The following is a 17,718-nucleotide window of genomic DNA, read 5'->3' as shown; positions in this document are numbered from 1 at the left end:
TGAATACGGTCGTATTTTGGCGAAATCATATCCGTATTTATATTTTGCAAAGTTTTCGTTATCATATCCGCTTTAAATGAATTCGGATTTGTATTCAAGTCTTATTTGCTTTCACATATTATTCAAATAATATACAATAATGTGCATATATAAATATAGTGTAGAGCTCTTATGCTATCGGAAGTATAGAGGATTTGATGCTTTCGATTTTTTGACCATTCGATTAATAATTGTACGGTTAGGATAATTGCTGTCCCCCTAAGGTTGAGTGGTCTCCACTTGGTAATAGTATTAATCCAAAGATTAAAAATGATTAAAGGGACTGATTTAAGGGCCAAAAAGTTGGAAGCATCACATCCTCTATACTTCCAATAGCATAGTAGCTCTACTCTTTCTCTCTCTCTATATATATATGCTATTTATTACTGTAAATTATTGAGAAAAAATCAAGATATGTGGAACTGATTATTTCTTGCATGATATGGAGGACTAGATTTAGATTATATCTCATCTGTTATATCATATTTTTTAATCTAGACCCTCCATTTGCTGCCTATGGTGGTTTACTAAAATATACTCTAGAGGTCTCAAAGTGATTTTTTTTAAAAAAAATCATACATGGTTTACAACATTTAAAATAGTTTATATTTTTAAATAACACTATTACAAATTTCTCATAATATTATTTTTATAATATGCAGTAACGTATAGACCAATTTATATAGTATTTTAGATTGTATGTAATGTGTTTGATTTAGTCAATAGCTTCCATGTAATAGAAAGACAACTATCACGTCTTCTCTAAAGAATTTTTCATATTAGAAATCTAAATTTTAAAAATAGATAAAATTATTATTTTGAATGCTATTTTCATCTATATTATTTTTTTTTAAAAAAATTAAAGACTAAGGCCTAGTTTAGTATTATATTTATTTTCTATTTTAACAGAATTTGATATAGCAAGAGTGTGGGAGTGGACAGTAAATTACTTGAATTTTTTTATCTAAAATATTTATTTGGCAATAAATTTTTTTTTGCTTCTATTTTTTTCTAAAAATATTATGTATTGTTTGATGGGATGTATTGTACTAAACTTATAATAATGAATTTTTTAATAATGATTAAATTATATAAAATTATAGTTTTAAAAAATAAAAAAAATGACACAGATATCGAAGCAACATTTCAGTGGTTAAATACACCAAAGTTGAAATTCCACGCTCCCTCCTCAGCTGACGTGGTGGACCGGGTCCACGAAGTTTCCTCCACGTGGAGGAGGAACGACCACCACCCGTGTTTTCAGCCCATCATCATCGATCACACCCGTCCGGTTTCCATCAGACGGCTAATATTCCTCCTGGATTCGTTATACTGCGTGAGACGATTCGCCTCCCTCGAACCGTGTATCACCAACTCTTGTTGAGGAAGACGACGACTCTGAAACCCTCCATTCAAAATACAAAACACGAACCAAAAAGCGAAAAAGAAGAGGATACAAAAAGAAAGAAAAGATCCTCGAAGATGAGATTCTCTGCGTTTCCTCTCGATCTCGCGAATGAATTGAGACGCGATTGAGGCGAAGATCCCGGATCGGATCTCTTTGGCAACGTCGATCGCTGATTCGGTTTCCCCCGAGCGGGATTCGTGGAGATGAGCGAGCGATGGGATAGGGTTAGGGTTGCGACGGCGCGGCTCGGCGGGGAGGGGGCAAGGGGGTCGTCGCGCAGCTTCGGCGGCGGGGGCGGCGGGGCCGGCGCCGCCGCGTCGGCGTCGGCGTCGGTGGCGGCGGAGCTCCGGCAGGCGTCGTCGAGGACGGTGCGGCTGGGGCGGGTGCAGCCGCAGGCGCCGAGCCACCGCACCATATACTGCAACGATCGGGAGGCGAATCTCCCCGTTGGATACAGGGTAGGATCGATCTCTCAGATCGTATCTGTATTTACGTTTTTCTGACCTTCTTTTTGTTAGATTCGATCTATTTCTTCATTGCTTCTCATGTTTTCATTTTGTGTTTCGTTGCTTTGCTTAGTGTTTGTTACGAATTTTGCGTTTATTTTGTGTGTTATGCTGGTAATTAGATGTTTCCGTGAACATAAGTAAGTAGAATCTGTTTTTCAAAGAAAACAATAATTCTTATTATAGCCTTTTAGGGATAATAGTTTTAGCTGAGCAATGAAATGAAAGAACATTGAGCTACTGTAAGATTCTTAATGGGAAAGCAACTATAGTTGGTCTAAGTTTCAAATTCTACTCTGGATTCTGTTTCGAGGAGTTAGTTACTGTCTATTACGAATGTACTATTGATTTGCATATTGGATGTATGTTGGGTTATGGTAAAAAAAGTTGAAAATGTATGAGAATGAACTGTTTTTAGGAATGAGAATGCAAATCTTCCGAGGATAGCAATTTTAAACAGCATCACGTGCATCTAGTTTCCCAGTCTCCTATAGGCTGTTGATTTTACACGCACTTGGGGGTTGAAGCATCTGCTCAGGGGGAGAAGAATGGAGGGCTTGGTTATTTGTTTCATTGTTGTTACGGCCTATGGCGATGCATTAGAATAGGCACTCTATTGTTTTTCCTTGGTTCTTTGTTCTCTGTCTATCTCTTTGACCCAAATGTAAGATGAAGGAATGAGCTTTGAGAATGAGTAGGTGCTTGCAACATGTCCCTTTTTTTTTCTGGTGTAATCGCATTTGTTTCTCTTCATTATATGCGGTTTATTGGTTGATTTGTGGAAGGAATAATATATTAGAACTGAAATTTAGGCAAGATAACAAAAAATTAGCCTTGCAAGTTACTGTTTAAGATTAAACAGAATCAGTGTCAAGGAAAAGAAAAAGCTAGGTTGTACTCTTTCAAGATTGTGAATTTCCAACTTTGCTGAATGTACATTTCATACATAGTATTTTCTGTGGTGGTCTTGTATTACAGTTACCCATCTTCTTGCTAACTGTTTGATATTAGCTTTGGCTCTTGGTTGCCCATTTGTTTTATTACACCCTTTGTTCTTCTTTCCAGAGATTTTGCACTGATGGCTACACTGTGTTGCTCTACCATGTCATCTGTTTCCCTGAAATTGTGTGGGCCTTCCAATGGGAGGCCTGCTATGCCAAAAGCGAGATTTGTCATTACACGTCTAATTTGCTTGTGCTTTTCATACAAATTTTGCGAGTAAAAATTTACTTTCCTGCTATGACTAGATAATCGTTTAAAAAAAGAAAGAAAGAATGGGTTGGATAAAATGATTTCTATATTTTGATAACTCTTGTTTTCACTCTTATCCTATTTTCAGGGTAACTCCGTTTCGACTACCAAATACAATGTCCTGACTTTTCTACCTAAAGGATTGTTTGAGCAGGTACTTCATTTGTCAAATTTTTGTATAGATTTCTGATACTATAATTTCTTCAAGCCTTAACCCTATCTAATCTTTTGCTATTTAATATCTCAACTTTGAAAATTTTCCCAAAATGTTTTAATGTGGCAAGTTAACATGGCGACCGGGCAATTCATGTATCTTAAAAATATACTGATGTGAATTGAATTTATCAAATATATGAATTTGACTAAATTAGATTTTAGCCCTTGTATGTGTATTAAATGATTTCGTATGGCAGGTAGCTCAACGTACTATATTCATATGTTAGAAATGCTTTATGACTTTGTTGTCGCCCATTCAATTACTATTTAACTGCACGATTGTTAAGTAAAATGGGAGTAGGATGATCATTTAATTAGATATAGAAAACTCACTGGAACAAGTCACTCTGATCATAAGAATCAAGTAAACTAGGATTAATAATTCATTTAAATTAGCCAAATAACAAATAACTGTGAGCCTCAAGCCTTTTCAATTGACTCGAGTTAGCGTATTCAACCCAAGATCACTAAGGTTTTCACATGTTCAGTTATTTGGATTTTGTACCTTCATTCTAATTTTTTTATCTGAGAATTTCCATATTTTCTCTGGCAGTTCAGGCGGGTGGCGAATCTGTACTTTCTAATGATATCTATCTTATCTACTACACCAATCAGGTATCTTTATTCTCCCAAATAGCTGCAGGAATGATATTCACATATGACACTATAGTTGCATTTCAGTTCTAATCTTTCAGATACAAAGGGTTTTCCTAGAATACATGCAATGATGGTTATGTTAATTGACACAAAGCTCTTAAGTGTTTTTTTCTTGGTGTCATGTTCTTTCTACTAAAGTACCAATTATTTCTTGCAGTCCGGTGCATCCAGTGACCAATGTGGTCCCACTTAGTCTAGTGCTTTTGGTCTCTCTTATCAAGGAGGCTTTTGAGGACTGGGTCTGTAATGCTTACCCTTCTGTTTCCGTTTGTCCTTTGATGATCTCTGCTTCAAGATGACTTTGATATTTAATTTAGATAATCTCATTATTTTATGTATTTCATAATGCAGAAGCGTTTCCAGAATGATATAACAATCAATAGTACTCCTGTTGATGTGTTGCAAGGTCAAAAATGGGAGAGTATTCCCTGGAAGAAGTTGCAAGTTGGAGATATTGTGAGGGTAAAATCCGTGAACTTTTCATCATGATGGTAACCCCTTGCACCCTAGCTTGTATCTCAATTGCCCCTTGTATCGCAGTTGCATTGATTTTGATCCTGCACTTACCACTATGTTAGATAGGATGAAAAAAAATGGGATCATTGTTGTATTCAGATGCAATACTTCACTAGAATGAGTTGGCATATCACATTGGTTCTATACTTGGACATCTGACTTGCATCTAGATCATAGTTTTAAAACTCGATTAAAAAATTCTCTGCTGGAATAACCAAACCTAGTAGTTTATTCGAAGATTGATTCACTTTATGTGATTCTGCTCTGTTAAATATAAGCAATGTCATGTGCTTATCCATCACCGTGAAGTTTTGCATCTGAATTTAACAATCATCCCAAAATTTTTGACCTATTTGAGATATCGTCAAAGGTGTAGGTTTGAAATTGATGCAATTTTTTACTCAGGGAGTAATTGAGAAATAGGTTGAAGGGCAAGGTTTTTTTTTTTTTTTTTAACTTTTCATCCTTTGGTAGTTTTGCATGTTACTGTTTTCCCTGAGACTATTGAAACTCTCAAAGTTGGTGGTCTGCATGTTAGGTTTGTGCTTATATGGGATGTGTGCCTTTGGTGGTCGCATGAGAGATTTTTATGCCAAATCAGCCAGCCGTAGCTGTTAAAAATCATTATTTGACTACCAATTACTGCTTATATTCGCTAATGGCATAATTTCATAATAATTTTGATGAATTGTCCTCAATTGTCAATACCATAAAAGTCAAGAAGCAAATGAGTGGCTTGCATGAATGCAACAGGAATCACCTATGAGGTGGCTGGGTGGTTAGGTAGAAGCCCTTGAATTGTATCAGTGAGTTAAGATGTCCCCTAAAGTGAGGATACTCTAAGTCCTATAGTAATTAACTTGCTTTATAGATCAGAAAATTTGTAACTAAAGAGTTCTAGTGTATGTTTTCTGTTTTCTGATGTGAAAACTATTTGTGTGCCTTGTCTGTCAGTTATTTTCTTCAGAAGTGCATATTTGAAAATTTTACTTGATAAATCTAACAATATTGAAAGCAATTTCCTGCTGCTGTTGTTTTACTCAATGTTAGTAGATATTATTTGAGTGTTTTGTTATTTTCTATTATAGAATTTTTTTTGGGTTCATGATAATGGAGAGCTTATAATGGCTCTATATGTTTGAAGCAGGTTAAGCAAGACGATTTTTTCCCTGCTGATTTGCTGTTCCTTGCAAGTACAAATCCTGACGGTGTCTGCTATGTTGAGGTTTTCTTTTTTCAGAAAAAATACTTTTCCATCTATATGCTTGAGAAGCTTCTGTAAGATAAGACCGATGAACAATGATGTATGCCTGTATAAATCTTTCATATTACCACTGAAACTGATTATAGTTAATTCATGGGTTTTAGACTGCAAATCTTGATGGGGAGACTAATTTGAAAATTCGAAAGGCATTGGAGAAGACTTGGGATTATTTGCTTCCTGAAAAAGCTGCTGAATTTAAAGGTTTGGTTTATCCTTGTTTAATAGATTTTCCTTGCTAAAGTATTCTGTTCTAATACATTTTACTATTCTCCTAACACTAAATTAATAATTGTGATCTCTTCACCTCTTTTACACATTCACAATCACATCTGTAAGTTCCCTATCTTCTTCCACAATGTTGACAGTTCTCCAAACTTTGTTCTCCTTTTGGAACCTTCTCATCGTGTTTGTCGTAGTCTTGATGATGAATTTCTGAAAATTTGCAACAGATTCTGTTTGATTCTGGAAGTGCAGATTTTACATTTCAAGGCTATGTAATTAATAAATCATAGTGCAACCTTACATTTAATTCCTGTTGAAGGCAGTATTTTGTGCTTATAGTTTCTTATCTCCTTGATTATCTGGTGTAATTTATGTTGAGTTTCCTTTTGACGAACAGGAGAAATACAATGCGAGCAACCAAACAATTCACTGTATACATTTACTGGAAATCTTATTGTAGATAAGCAAACACTACCACTTTCTCCAAATCAGCTATTGCTAAGAGTAAGCTTTGATCTCCTATTGTCTGATTGTATACATCTTCTTCGTTGTGTATGGACTGTAGAAGTGCTTTCTTGCATTCAGAAGTCAATATGATTTAGTCAATATTTTTTTTCCTCTTATTTCTATGGAGGAGCTTTGTAGTCAACCCATATATGTACTCCATGTAGGGTGAACTTTTACCTATTACTTTAATCTAAAATTGTCATCATGCCACAGGGGTGCAGCCTTCGTAACACGGAGTACATTGTTGGAGCTGTTATATTTACCGGGCATGAAACAAAAGTGCGTGCTCTTAGAAGCTTTCTACTGACATTGAACTCTTTTTATTACTCAACTCCGCTTGTTTTCTAACAGTCTGTCAACACCGTACTGTAGGTTATGATGAATTCCATGAATGTTCCTTCTAAAAGAAGTACACTAGAAAGGAAACTTGACAAGCTCATACTTGCTCTTTTTGCTACTCTCTTTGTAATGTGCCTCATTGGAGCCATCGGAAGGTAAGTTCAGAAGTATTCCAGTTTGCAGAATAAGTTAAACAGAGTTTATGTATGCATGCTTCGGCAAAGTGTACCCTTGTCCATCATTGTAAATGGTCCTAGCACATCGTGTCTTGATGCATCTTGTTGCTATTAGTTCATTAACTACTGCTCTTGTTGACTGTTTCTTAAATTACTCAGTGGAGTGTTTATCAACCGCAAGTACTACTACCTTGGACTTTTTGGACATGTGGAAGATCAGTTCAACCCCAACAACAGATTTGTGGTATCAACTCGTTGAATTAATGCAGCAGATTAGATTTATGTATATCCCGTCTTTTACGTTTTCTTTATGGTTTCTATTTCTTTTGCAGGTCACCATTTTAACAATGTTTACTCTAATTACACTTTACTCAACTATCATCCCGATTTCTCTCTATGTGTCCATTGAGGTGGATACTTCATTCCTTTTGTGATATGTTCTTGAGAAATTCTTTATGAACCTTTCAAGCTAACGATGCGACTTTTATCAGATGATCAAATTTATCCAGTCTACTCAGTTCATCAATAAGGATTTGCACATGTATCATATAGAAACAAATACTCCTGCTCTTGCACGAACATCTAACCTGAATGAAGAGCTAGGGCAGGTACTTTTTTGTCTTAAAGGGCTTTTACTGTTAGGATTGGTACTTGTTCGTTGATTTTCTTTGTTATATTCTATCTGAAAATTATCCAATATTCTAATAGCCAGCCTTGTTATGCTGGTAGTCAAGGTCTATCATAGTGCACAGCCTAGAAAAATGTTTAGCGGTGATTATTGATTAAAGGTACAGTAGTAAAAATTTGTGCATAATTGTGCGAAATGTTGCACTTTTAGAGTTTGTTGATGATTTATTGAAATGTACCAATTACTTTATGTACACAATAATCAAGTGACAACGAACAGTGGTCAGCTGTTTATTTAAGCTAATAAAAATTTTTTAAAAAATCTACAAAGCATCTAATTATTGAGTTAAAATGGAGTAGAAATATGTATGCAAATGTCTTTCTCAAACTACCTAGATCAACTATGCAATCATTACATTTGGTTCTAATGACAGCAAGCTTCTTTTGTGAGTGTGAAATTGCTTTGCCTGCATAAACCTAGATAGCATTCTGTATTTTGGATCACTAAATCTGGAAAGCTTTTTTGATGCAGGTAGAGTACATATTTTCTGATAAAACAGGCACACTTACGAGAAACCTGATGGAGTTCTTTAAGTGTTCAATTGGTGGAGAAATGTATGGAACCGGTATTACTGAAACAGAAAGAGGGGGAGCACAACGGAATGGACTGATAATTGATGAGGTGCAATAACCTTTACGTACAGTGACAGTAACTTTTTCATAATGAAATATCAATGTCCAATGAAGAATTATATAGTTCGATTTACTAATGCTGTATATATTTGTTCATTTGTGTAAAGGCCAAATCAGCTACTGCAACGCATGAGAAAGGTTTCAACTTTGATGATGCTAGGCTTATGCGTGGTGCATGGAGAAATGAGCGTGATCCTGAGGTTTGCAAGGTAGGAAAAATTACAAAACTCGGATAGGTTAATGTTCTTTTAAAGCTTCCTTTCTGGAAATGTTTCATAGCATATATCTTAGAACTTCCAGATTGAAACGTTAGTGCTGATGAATTCTACATTTTGCATTTTTTTTGGTGGACTGTTGTCAAACAGTGGAAAAGAAGCATCCCCTTTGTAGGAAGCTAAAATAGATCAGAAGCTGAAAACTCTTCAGGAACTGTGATAGTGGGCGTTGTATTTGGAATTGCCTTTTCATTGGCTTCTTTCGTGATAACTTGTTCTAATTTTTGCCAACTCACCTGTTTCGTACGGAGTCATGTGGCACTCTGTCCTTTTTAACAGTCCAATCCCAATCATCTGTCACTCTTTTTACCTTCATCCTCAATATGGTGACCTTGCACTCATTTGAACATGAAATTCAGTTATAACAGTGAACTTTATTACTTTGTTTTTCCTCCAATTTTTTTAGCACTTATCTTGGACGAGGACTTTATTCTCAGGTTGGTCATGTTCCTGTGTAGGAATTCTTCAGATGTCTTGCACTATGTCATACTGTTCTTCCAGAAGGCAACGAATCTCCAGATAAAATCACATATCAAGCTGCATCACCAGATGAGGCTGCTCTTGTGACCGCTGCAAAAAATTTTGGGTTCTTCTTCTATAGGTATACTATTTTTTAGTTGGTTTTAATTCTTCTTACCTTCAAAATGACTATATTAGCTGCTACTTTTTTCATAATTGTACTGTAGTGTGGCTTTTCCTTTCTATGCGTAAATTGATTGGTTTCATATCTCCCTTTCTTAATTCTCAAACTTTCCGATATTGTCTATCTGTAATGACTAGTTATATGGCATATCAATTCCAAGGCTTAAAAGATCTCGTTTTATGCTACCAATTGTTATCTTGACAGTGTTGATGAAAATAGAAACTTGTGGACCTTTTGTTTGATCATGTTGCTAGGTATTCATCATCCTTCATTATTTTTTAAGGCTTTTTTTTTTTCTGGTTAATGTAAGAGAGTCCACGACAATTTAGAAATGGATGAGATATTCACTCTTTGTTCTTTTTTTATGGTCCCTATTTTCTAACATCCTTGACAATTTCAATACTAGCAAGGTTTAGTGCTTTAGAGTAGTACTGCTTCTTGTTTACTGGAACTGTTTACTTTTTGTTAACAGACGCACGCCAACAACAGTTGTGGTTCGTGAATCACATGTTGAAAAGATGGGCAAAGTTCAAGATGTCTCCTACGAGATTCTAAATGTTTTGGAGTTCAATAGGTGCTTAGAGTTTTCCTTTAGTAAGTGAATTTATTGTCTTGACGAACTATATTTACCTTTTCTTTAATGTGGTAACAGTACTAGGAAGCGCCAGTCCGTGGTGTGCCGTTATCCAAACGGAAGGCTCATTCTTTACTGCAAGGTAAAACCTGAAATGTTACTTATCACTTTCCATCAAGCCTTATTCTCACTCCAATAAATTAAAATCAATAAAAAACAGGGTGCTGATACTGTTATATATGAAAGATTGGCGGAAGGAAATCATGAGATTAAAAGGTTAACCAGAGAGCATCTAGAACAGTTTGGCTCAGCTGGTCTGCGCACACTTTGCCTTGCTTATCGAGATCTAAGCCCTGATATGTATGAAAATTGGAATGAGAAATTTATTCAAGCTAAATCTTCATTAAGAGACCGTGAAAAGAAACTTGATGAGGTATGTCTGTTACTATCATCTATTGATGCAATCCTCCTATTTTACTGAATATGCAACTTACTAGTAATCTGGATATATCTTTGCATTGCAATTGTAGCATAACCAACCCTCATTCTCTGAATAATATTTCTATACTAGTGAAGGCACCGGCGCTTTGCGGCGGGTTGATTCCACATAAAAAAATAAATAAACAGAAAAAGCTGAATAAAAAAGAAACATTAAAAATATATGAAAAATAAAGAAGTTAAAAAATAAAACATAAAAAAAGTAGAAGAAATTAAGAATAAAAGCATAAGACAGAAAAAAGAAGAATAAAGGCTAAACTGTAAGAACAATAAATTATATTTATAGTATCAGTAAAAGTTGAGGACTAAAACTATAAGAATAATAAATTATAGTTTTAGCGTGAATTTGCTATTAATTGAAGTTTGAGGACTACAGTGTCATGTGCCTTATAATTTGAGCCAAAGCTTGAAGTTCAAAAAATAACGTGTCATGCGTCTCATAGTTTAATGACCAAAGTGTAATTATCTTTTTTTATGTTTTATTTGTATTCCAAACAGTAAGGGTTGACCATCGATCGATTTCATTCAAGTAGTAATTTCATTCAAGAAAAGAATATGCTTAATTATCTAATAAAGTTTAGAATGCCTAATTGTTAAAATATTTTGAATATTTCAGAAGATTCTAAATGTGAAGTTGATTGCTCATCATACTATAAATATGACATTAAAGATTGCTATCAAAATCAAAATAAAAAAGTATATAATTTTCCTAAATTGTGGATCAGTTTGAATCGGCTGTCTAACCTTTCAAAATTGTCTTTACTATCTAGCATTTCAATTAGTTTGATTTCAGTTAGTCTACGGTACTTTGACTTTGAAGTTTTAATGCATCGTTTATCTTTACAAATTAAATTAGTAAACTTTATACAATTCTCGTAACTATAAATTTATTAATATAAGAAATTACATTAAATTTCATCAATCTCTCTTTTAATTTTTTGTTGTACAACCTATTTTTAAACGACCAGTATTATAAAATTAAAACTCATATTTAATATAAGCAATCTCAATTATATAAAAATTTATGTATAAAAATATTTAATATAAGCAATCTCAATTATATAAAAAATTATGTATAAAAAATTAACATAAACTTTTATAATGAGAGAGAGAAAGAGGAGAATTGGTTTGGATTAAAAAAAAAAAACAGCCCAAGTCCAACCCCAACTCACTGGAGGTTGAGAGAGTGAGAGAGGTGAATTGGGATGGAAAACACCAAAAAAAAAAGAAGTGGGCCCACCCATTCTCCTCCCATATTAATAGAAAAGTGCCACCTGGACCACCAACTGTGGTTTCATATATGAATATAGCTACATTTCAGACCCAACACCTTAGAGTTATCATTGTAGCTGTAGTGTTTCAATAATTAGACGAACAAGCCCTTTTATATCTTTTCTCAATCTTTTATATCTTTTCTCAATTTTCGTTTATACCTCTAGGCTCAATGTACTTGAAAATTATCTCAAGCATCAGTATCATGGATTAAAAAACTGCGAAGTTTATATATTGTTCATTATCCGTGGTGCTCACCATTATCCTCTATATTTTTCTTTTTCTACTCTTTCCTACTCTGAAAGTTATATCAAGAGCTGCTAACACGTTTAGATTTGTAAATGTTATAGTTTTCTTCTCAATAGTTGAATATTTTATTTAATTTCTTTATCATGTTCTGTTGAGAATGCCATCTCAAATACTTTGTGTGTTATTTTTGAAAGGTATTTATTGGTCTTCCAATTATATTTTGGATTTTCTCCCTAGTTTTTCCCTAAATCTGTGTTCGCAGAAAAATGTCTCCATGCTCCAAGCTCATAAATATTTCTCGTTGTAACAAGCCAAATTTTTGTAGGTGGCAGACTTGATTGAGAAGGATCTTATACTAATAGGAGCCACCGCTATTGAAGACAAGCTTCAGGAAGGAGTCCCAGATTGTATTGAAACTCTATCTAAAGCTGGAATAAAAATTTGGGTGTTAACAGGGGATAAGATGGAAACTGCAATAAATATAGCATATGGTAAGATTTAAAAGGAAAAAAAAAGAAACTCTGATCTTAAATTCATGAGTTTGTCTTATCCTTTTGTTTTCCTTAAGCTCGTTATATGGGAAAGCTTATTAGTATGGTATATCTTACCTTTTAATAGTGTTTACTGATTTACTCTCTGGCAGCATGCAACCTGATAAACAACAATATGAAGCAATTTATCATCAGCTCAGAGACGGACACAATTAGAGAAGCTGAAGATAGGGTAAGATCATTTCTATTAGTAGCTGAAATAGTTTACTTGTAAATCTTTGTTTTCGATTCTTTTCTGCATTATAAACTTTTGATCCCTCTTTCTTGTCCTCCTTTTCCTGCGTTGCATTTCTATTCATTCTTTCACGTGCTTTCTTTTGATTTCTCATCTTATATCACTTATTGGCTTATTGCCTAGATCTTTGCATGTCATCGCCACTGACTGAGCTTAGTTATTGCAATTTCAAATTATATCTGCATTGCTGTATTTGGCGGATATAATCAACTTGTTTTTCAATTTTTAAATTTGTTCACTTTTTTTTTTTTAAGCTTTTGCAGCTCTAGACCAAAATATTTTCTCACAGGCCGAAAGGCCTTTGACTTATGTTTCACTGAATTTACATATTGAAATCTCATCTAGAGTTTTTGGGTCCTGTAAAAGATATTGTTGTCTATAGCTACAAAACAATAAAAAATGGGCTGTAATTGCAAGATCAAAATGGCCTTATTGAGTTATTTATGTTAGGGAGATGCTGTGGAGATTGCACGCGTTACCAAAGAATTGGTAAAGCATGATCTGGAACGATGCCTTGAGGAGGCTCAGGAGTACTTGCATGGTTTTTCAGGAACAAAATTGGCTCTCATAATTGATGGGAAATGCTTGATGTATGCATTGGATCCAACTTTACGTGTTGGTCTTCTCAATTTGAGCTTGAATTGTAGTTCGGTAGTTTGCTGTCGTGTTTCTCCGTTGCAAAAGGCACAGGTAAATTTGTCTTGCTAATGTCTTCCAATTGGAATTTCTGCCAATTATTTTATGTCATGACCTACTGTGAGAATAAAAAAGATAAGTGCTGGTGCTCATAATTTGAAAATGCATCAATTATCTTATTATAAGAGTTTTCTTTTCATTTCTTTTATTTGAAAAGAAACCATTTGTGCAGGATGGGGATTTTGGTGGATCCCTACTTGTCTAAGATAATTGGTGTTATTTCATGTGCACGAAATGTGATCAAGTAAATCAGGGTTTGTCTAGTGCTGTTTAGTTTTCAAGACAAATCAAATTAAGAAAGCCATCTATTAACATCATATTCCTTCGAAATTTGAATTTTTATATGTTCCTCCAAAAAACCTTAATTTATTGCATACAGCTTTTAATTTATTACTTACGTACCTTTTCGTAAGAATGCACCTTTTTAAGATATTTTTGCAAAACGAACTTTCCTTGCACTGGCATGACCCCTAAACTTGCAATAGGAATAATTTTGTAACAAACTACACTTTCGAGGATTGAATATGAAAGGTCAGATTTTACAGTTATATTTGTAGATGGATGATTTTGCAGCATAAAGATATATGCAAAAGCCCTATGGATATTGTTAAACCTCCATTTCATGGGAATGCCATGTTTAGTTCCTTGGCGGTTGACTAGTCTTTACACTTTCTGTTCCCTAAATTTCTAGCTTTGCAAAACACATGAAATAGAATAACTCTGTATATTAACTTCCCTTATTATTTTAAAGCATACAGAACTGGAACTATCCATTTTGATTTGGCTACCTAACCTTTCTAAATTTTGATTTTACTATCCAATATTTCAATTTGTTTGATTTGAGTCTGTCAATGGTACTTTTGACTTTAAAATTTAAGCTAATTACTTACGTTAATGAATTTATAGTTGCGAGAATTGTATGGAGAATATTAGCTAAATCTGTAAAGATAAACGATGCGTGTAAATTTTGAAGTTAATGTGCCATTGACTGACTCAAATCAAACAAATTGAAAGGTTAGGTAGGAAAATCAAAATTTTGAAAGGTTATTTAGTCGGATCAAAATGGTCAATAGTCTAGGAAAGTTTTGTACATTTTTACTTTTTGTGAAGTTGGAAACAACTTAAATCTGTGGATTAGTACAATTCCTTCTTCAACATTGGTTTGGTGGTGTCCAGTGCACAAGTGAACAGTTTTTTATCTGTATTTTCTTGTCTCTAGTCGGAGCTTTCTTTTTATGCAAGGCTATTAATTCTTGTGAACTTGTGAAGGTTACTAGCCTTGTCAAGAAAGGAGCTCGCAAGATCACTTTGAGTATCGGTGATGGTGCAAATGATGTGAGTATGATTCAAGCTGCTCATGTTGGGGTCGGCATAAGCGGGCTTGAAGGAAGGCAAGCTGTGTTGGCTAGTGATTTCGCCATTGCTCAGTTTCGTTTCCTAACTGATCTGCTACTTGTACATGGGCGGTGGTCGTATCTTAGATTATGCAAGGTTCCTTTCTCTACACTTTTCATAAGCTTAATTAACAGTTAAAATGATAAATTACAACACTGGTAACTGGGCTTAATAACGAAATTTCACTTAGGTCAGCTATCAAACTCCTGTTAATTTCCCTATTGGAGGATTGATGTGGCAGATGAATTAGATGCCACGACCACACCTCTGTTAGGGAAATCAGACAGATTTATGGAGGGATCTGATTGAAATAGAAACTGAAGTTCACTGCATCAATTTCAACAAATTAAAGTTCAGTGCCCTAGGTGAAAGTTCGCAGTCATGCAGCAACCATTGGCGTAATTTAACACTTTTAATTAATTATCAAGAGAATTAATTGTCAACTCGTCATGTTGCAGGTTATTACATACTTCTTTTACAAAAATCTTACTTTTACGCTGACTCAGTTTTGGTTCACCTTCCAAACTGGCTTTTCTGGTCAAAGATTTTACGATGACTGGTTTCAGTCTCTGTATAATGTCATTTTCACAGCACTGCCTGTCATTATCGTTGGATTGTTCGACAAGGTATGTTTGCTTTTACATTTATTTGCACTTTTTTTTTGGGAAAACTTCAAATACCACCCCTGTGGTTTTGCACTTTCTCACTTTACTACCATGTGGTTTAAAGTGTATCAATTTAGCGCCCTATGGTTTTATTTTTCTCTTTTTATTATCAATTCCACTACTTTTTTTTCTTAAATTAGTGACAAAGTTAAAACTAAAGGGTACTAAAGTGAATATTCGATAAACCTAGGGGGGGTATCTGAAGTTTTTTTTATTTAATTTAACGAAATATTAACGGAGAAGCTGACGAAAAGAGAAAACTGAAACCACATGGCACTAAATTGATACACTTTAAACCACAGGGTACTAAAGTGAGAAAGTGCGAAACCACGGGTGGTATTTGAAGTTTACCCTTATTTTTTGCTATGTCTCGCCAAAGCATTTGGCAGATGCCTAAATTTACCGGTGGCTAGTATTATACTGCCATTTCTTTTGGGTTTTTACCTATATATCCCCGCAAATGTACATATCAACATATTTATACTCTTGCAAAATGCTTTATATAACCCTTGAGAATGTTGTTCCTTACCAAACAAATCCTCCAATTCATAGGCGGAAGGTGGTTTTGTAATATAGAAAGTTATGAGGTTACATATATGTGAAAAACTAAACTTATTGAAGGGCATATATGATAACTTAGATTTTGCAGGGTTACAATTATATAAATCTCTTTCATTTATCCGGAGAATTGTACATCATGCCAAACCGTCTTTTGTCTTCCAGGATGTGAGCGCTTCTCTCTCAAAAAGGTACCCAGAACTATACAAGGAAGGAATTAGGAACATGTTCTTTAAATGGCGAGTGGTGGCTGTGTGGGCCTTCTTCGCATTCTACCAGTCATTGATCTTCTATTACTTCACAACCGCTGCCAGTAAAAACGGGCACAATTCGTCAGGGAAGATATTCGGGCTTTGGGATGTTAGCACTATGGCCTTCACTTGCATCGTGGTGACTGTTAATTTGCGTCTTCTTTTGGCATGCAATTCTATCACGCGGTGGCACTATATAAGTGTTTTGGGGAGTATCGTGGCATGGTTTGTGTTTATATTCGTGTACTCCGGAGTAATGACTCCATACGATAGACAAGTAAGTTCTTTGACTTTGCTGGTGCAAGTTGTATGATGGATCGCTAAGTTTTTTGGGAAATTTCATTCTAGTCGCTGAAAATCCTCTTTTAATCGAGGACCAAATTGAAACGTAAATTGATCTCCAGGGCGTCAATCGAAACAATTGAAGTTTGGTCATCTAAATAAATTTTGAGAGTAACTTCAGTGACCAATGGCGTAACTGGAGCCTGCTCTTCTAATTAACTAATTTGTCCTCATCTAACTCTTTGCGTTGTTCTTGCAGGAAAATATATTCTTCGTGATTTATGTTCTGATGAGCACGTTTTATTTCTATTTCACACTGCTGCTTGTCCCAATCGTCGCACTCTTTGGTGACTTCTTATACCAAGGGTAAGTTCTCAATTGCTTACCCTTTTAAGTAAAATGACCTGCATATAAATTTCTCATGCCGTGTCAATGTGAAATCAGCTTAGGTTCTTCACCCAATTTTCTTGTAATTCCAGAATCCAAAGATGGTTTTTCCCTTACGACTACCAAATAGTTCAAGAAATCCACAAAGACGACCCCGAGGACAACAGCAGCAGGATGGAACTACTAGAGATCGGCCATCACCTAACCCCAGACGAAGCACGAAGCTACGCCATTTCCCAGCTTCCACGGGAGACCTCGAAACACACAGGATTCGCGTTCGACTCCCCCGGCTACGAGTCCTTTTTCGCATCACAACAAGGAGTTTACGCCCCTCAGAGGGCCTGGGACGTTGCACGTCGAGCCAGTATGAAGTCGCGGACGCAGCAGAGAACATCGAGGAACTAATTCATTGTAACATACTGTATATTTTTGTTTTCTTTTTTTTTTTTTGTTTTCTTTTTTTCTTGCTCGATATTTGACCTCGAAAGCTGAGTGTGTATAATTAGCTTTGCCTTACGCCTAGTACTAGATTTCTTTTTTCTTTCTTTTATCTTCTTTTTCTTTTTTTTTAAATATTGATTTTGTTGTCTCTCTTTTTGCTTTCTATCTGTTAGCCAAAATAGTCATGTATTCATTTAGCGGAAACTTTATTTGATAGTTACAAAGATTATGGAAAATGAAGTTTACCGTAGATTATTTCTGTGAATCCATTTTGTATTATATATTTTCTTATTCTTATTAGGTTAAATTATAGTAAACTTTTATG

General features: G+C 34.9%; 1 protein-coding gene across 3 annotated transcripts; it reads left to right on the top strand.

Annotated features, from left to right (window-relative positions):
* On the top strand, window positions 1,446-17,658 carry LOC109718308 (phospholipid-transporting ATPase 3). Of its 3 annotated transcripts, XM_020244480.1 has the most exons (27): window positions 1,446-1,905; window positions 3,293-3,358; window positions 3,974-4,035; window positions 4,235-4,316; window positions 4,429-4,539; window positions 5,741-5,818; window positions 5,962-6,058; window positions 6,477-6,583; window positions 6,800-6,865; window positions 6,959-7,080; window positions 7,261-7,345; window positions 7,434-7,511; window positions 7,593-7,709; window positions 8,261-8,410; window positions 8,529-8,630; window positions 9,155-9,297; window positions 9,812-9,913; window positions 9,992-10,055; window positions 10,134-10,346; window positions 12,258-12,423; window positions 12,576-12,655; window positions 13,169-13,408; window positions 14,684-14,905; window positions 15,268-15,435; window positions 16,198-16,560; window positions 16,825-16,931; window positions 17,045-17,658. In XM_020244480.1, the coding sequence occupies exons 1-27, from the start codon at window positions 1,651-1,653 to the stop codon at window positions 17,355-17,357; spliced, it is 3,759 nt and encodes a 1,252-aa protein (XP_020100069.1). In that variant the 5' UTR covers window positions 1,446-1,650; the 3' UTR covers window positions 17,358-17,658. The 3 variants fall into 3 exon arrangements, with proteins under 3 accessions (XP_020100069.1, XP_020100070.1, XP_020100071.1); XM_020244481.1 differs by lacking the exon at window positions 1,446-1,905 and having other exon boundaries at window positions 3,979-4,035; XM_020244482.1 differs by lacking the exons at window positions 1,446-1,905; window positions 3,293-3,358; window positions 3,974-4,035 and having other exon boundaries at window positions 4,429-4,568.

This window comes from Ananas comosus, linkage group 12, assembly GCF_001540865.1.
Source record: "Ananas comosus cultivar F153 linkage group 12, ASM154086v1, whole genome shotgun sequence".
Classification (NCBI taxonomy): Eukaryota; Viridiplantae; Streptophyta; class Magnoliopsida; order Poales; family Bromeliaceae; genus Ananas; species Ananas comosus.
The sequence above is the reverse complement of the archived record's forward strand: the minus strand, read 5'-3'. Positions and strand labels throughout refer to the sequence as shown.

Bases quoted from the DNA above. Each gene is read 5' to 3' on its own strand.
- LOC109718308 (XM_020244480.1), top strand. From the start codon at position 1,651: ATGAGCGAGCGATGGGATAGGGTTAGGGTTGCGACGGCGCGGCTCGGC. The intron at 4,036-4,234 runs GTATCTTTATTC...TATTTCTTGCAG, and splicing joins TTATCTACTACACCAATCAG to TCCGGTGCATCCAGTGACCA. The intron at 15,436-16,197 runs GTATGTTTGCTT...TTTGTCTTCCAG, and splicing joins TCGTTGGATTGTTCGACAAG to GATGTGAGCGCTTCTCTCTC.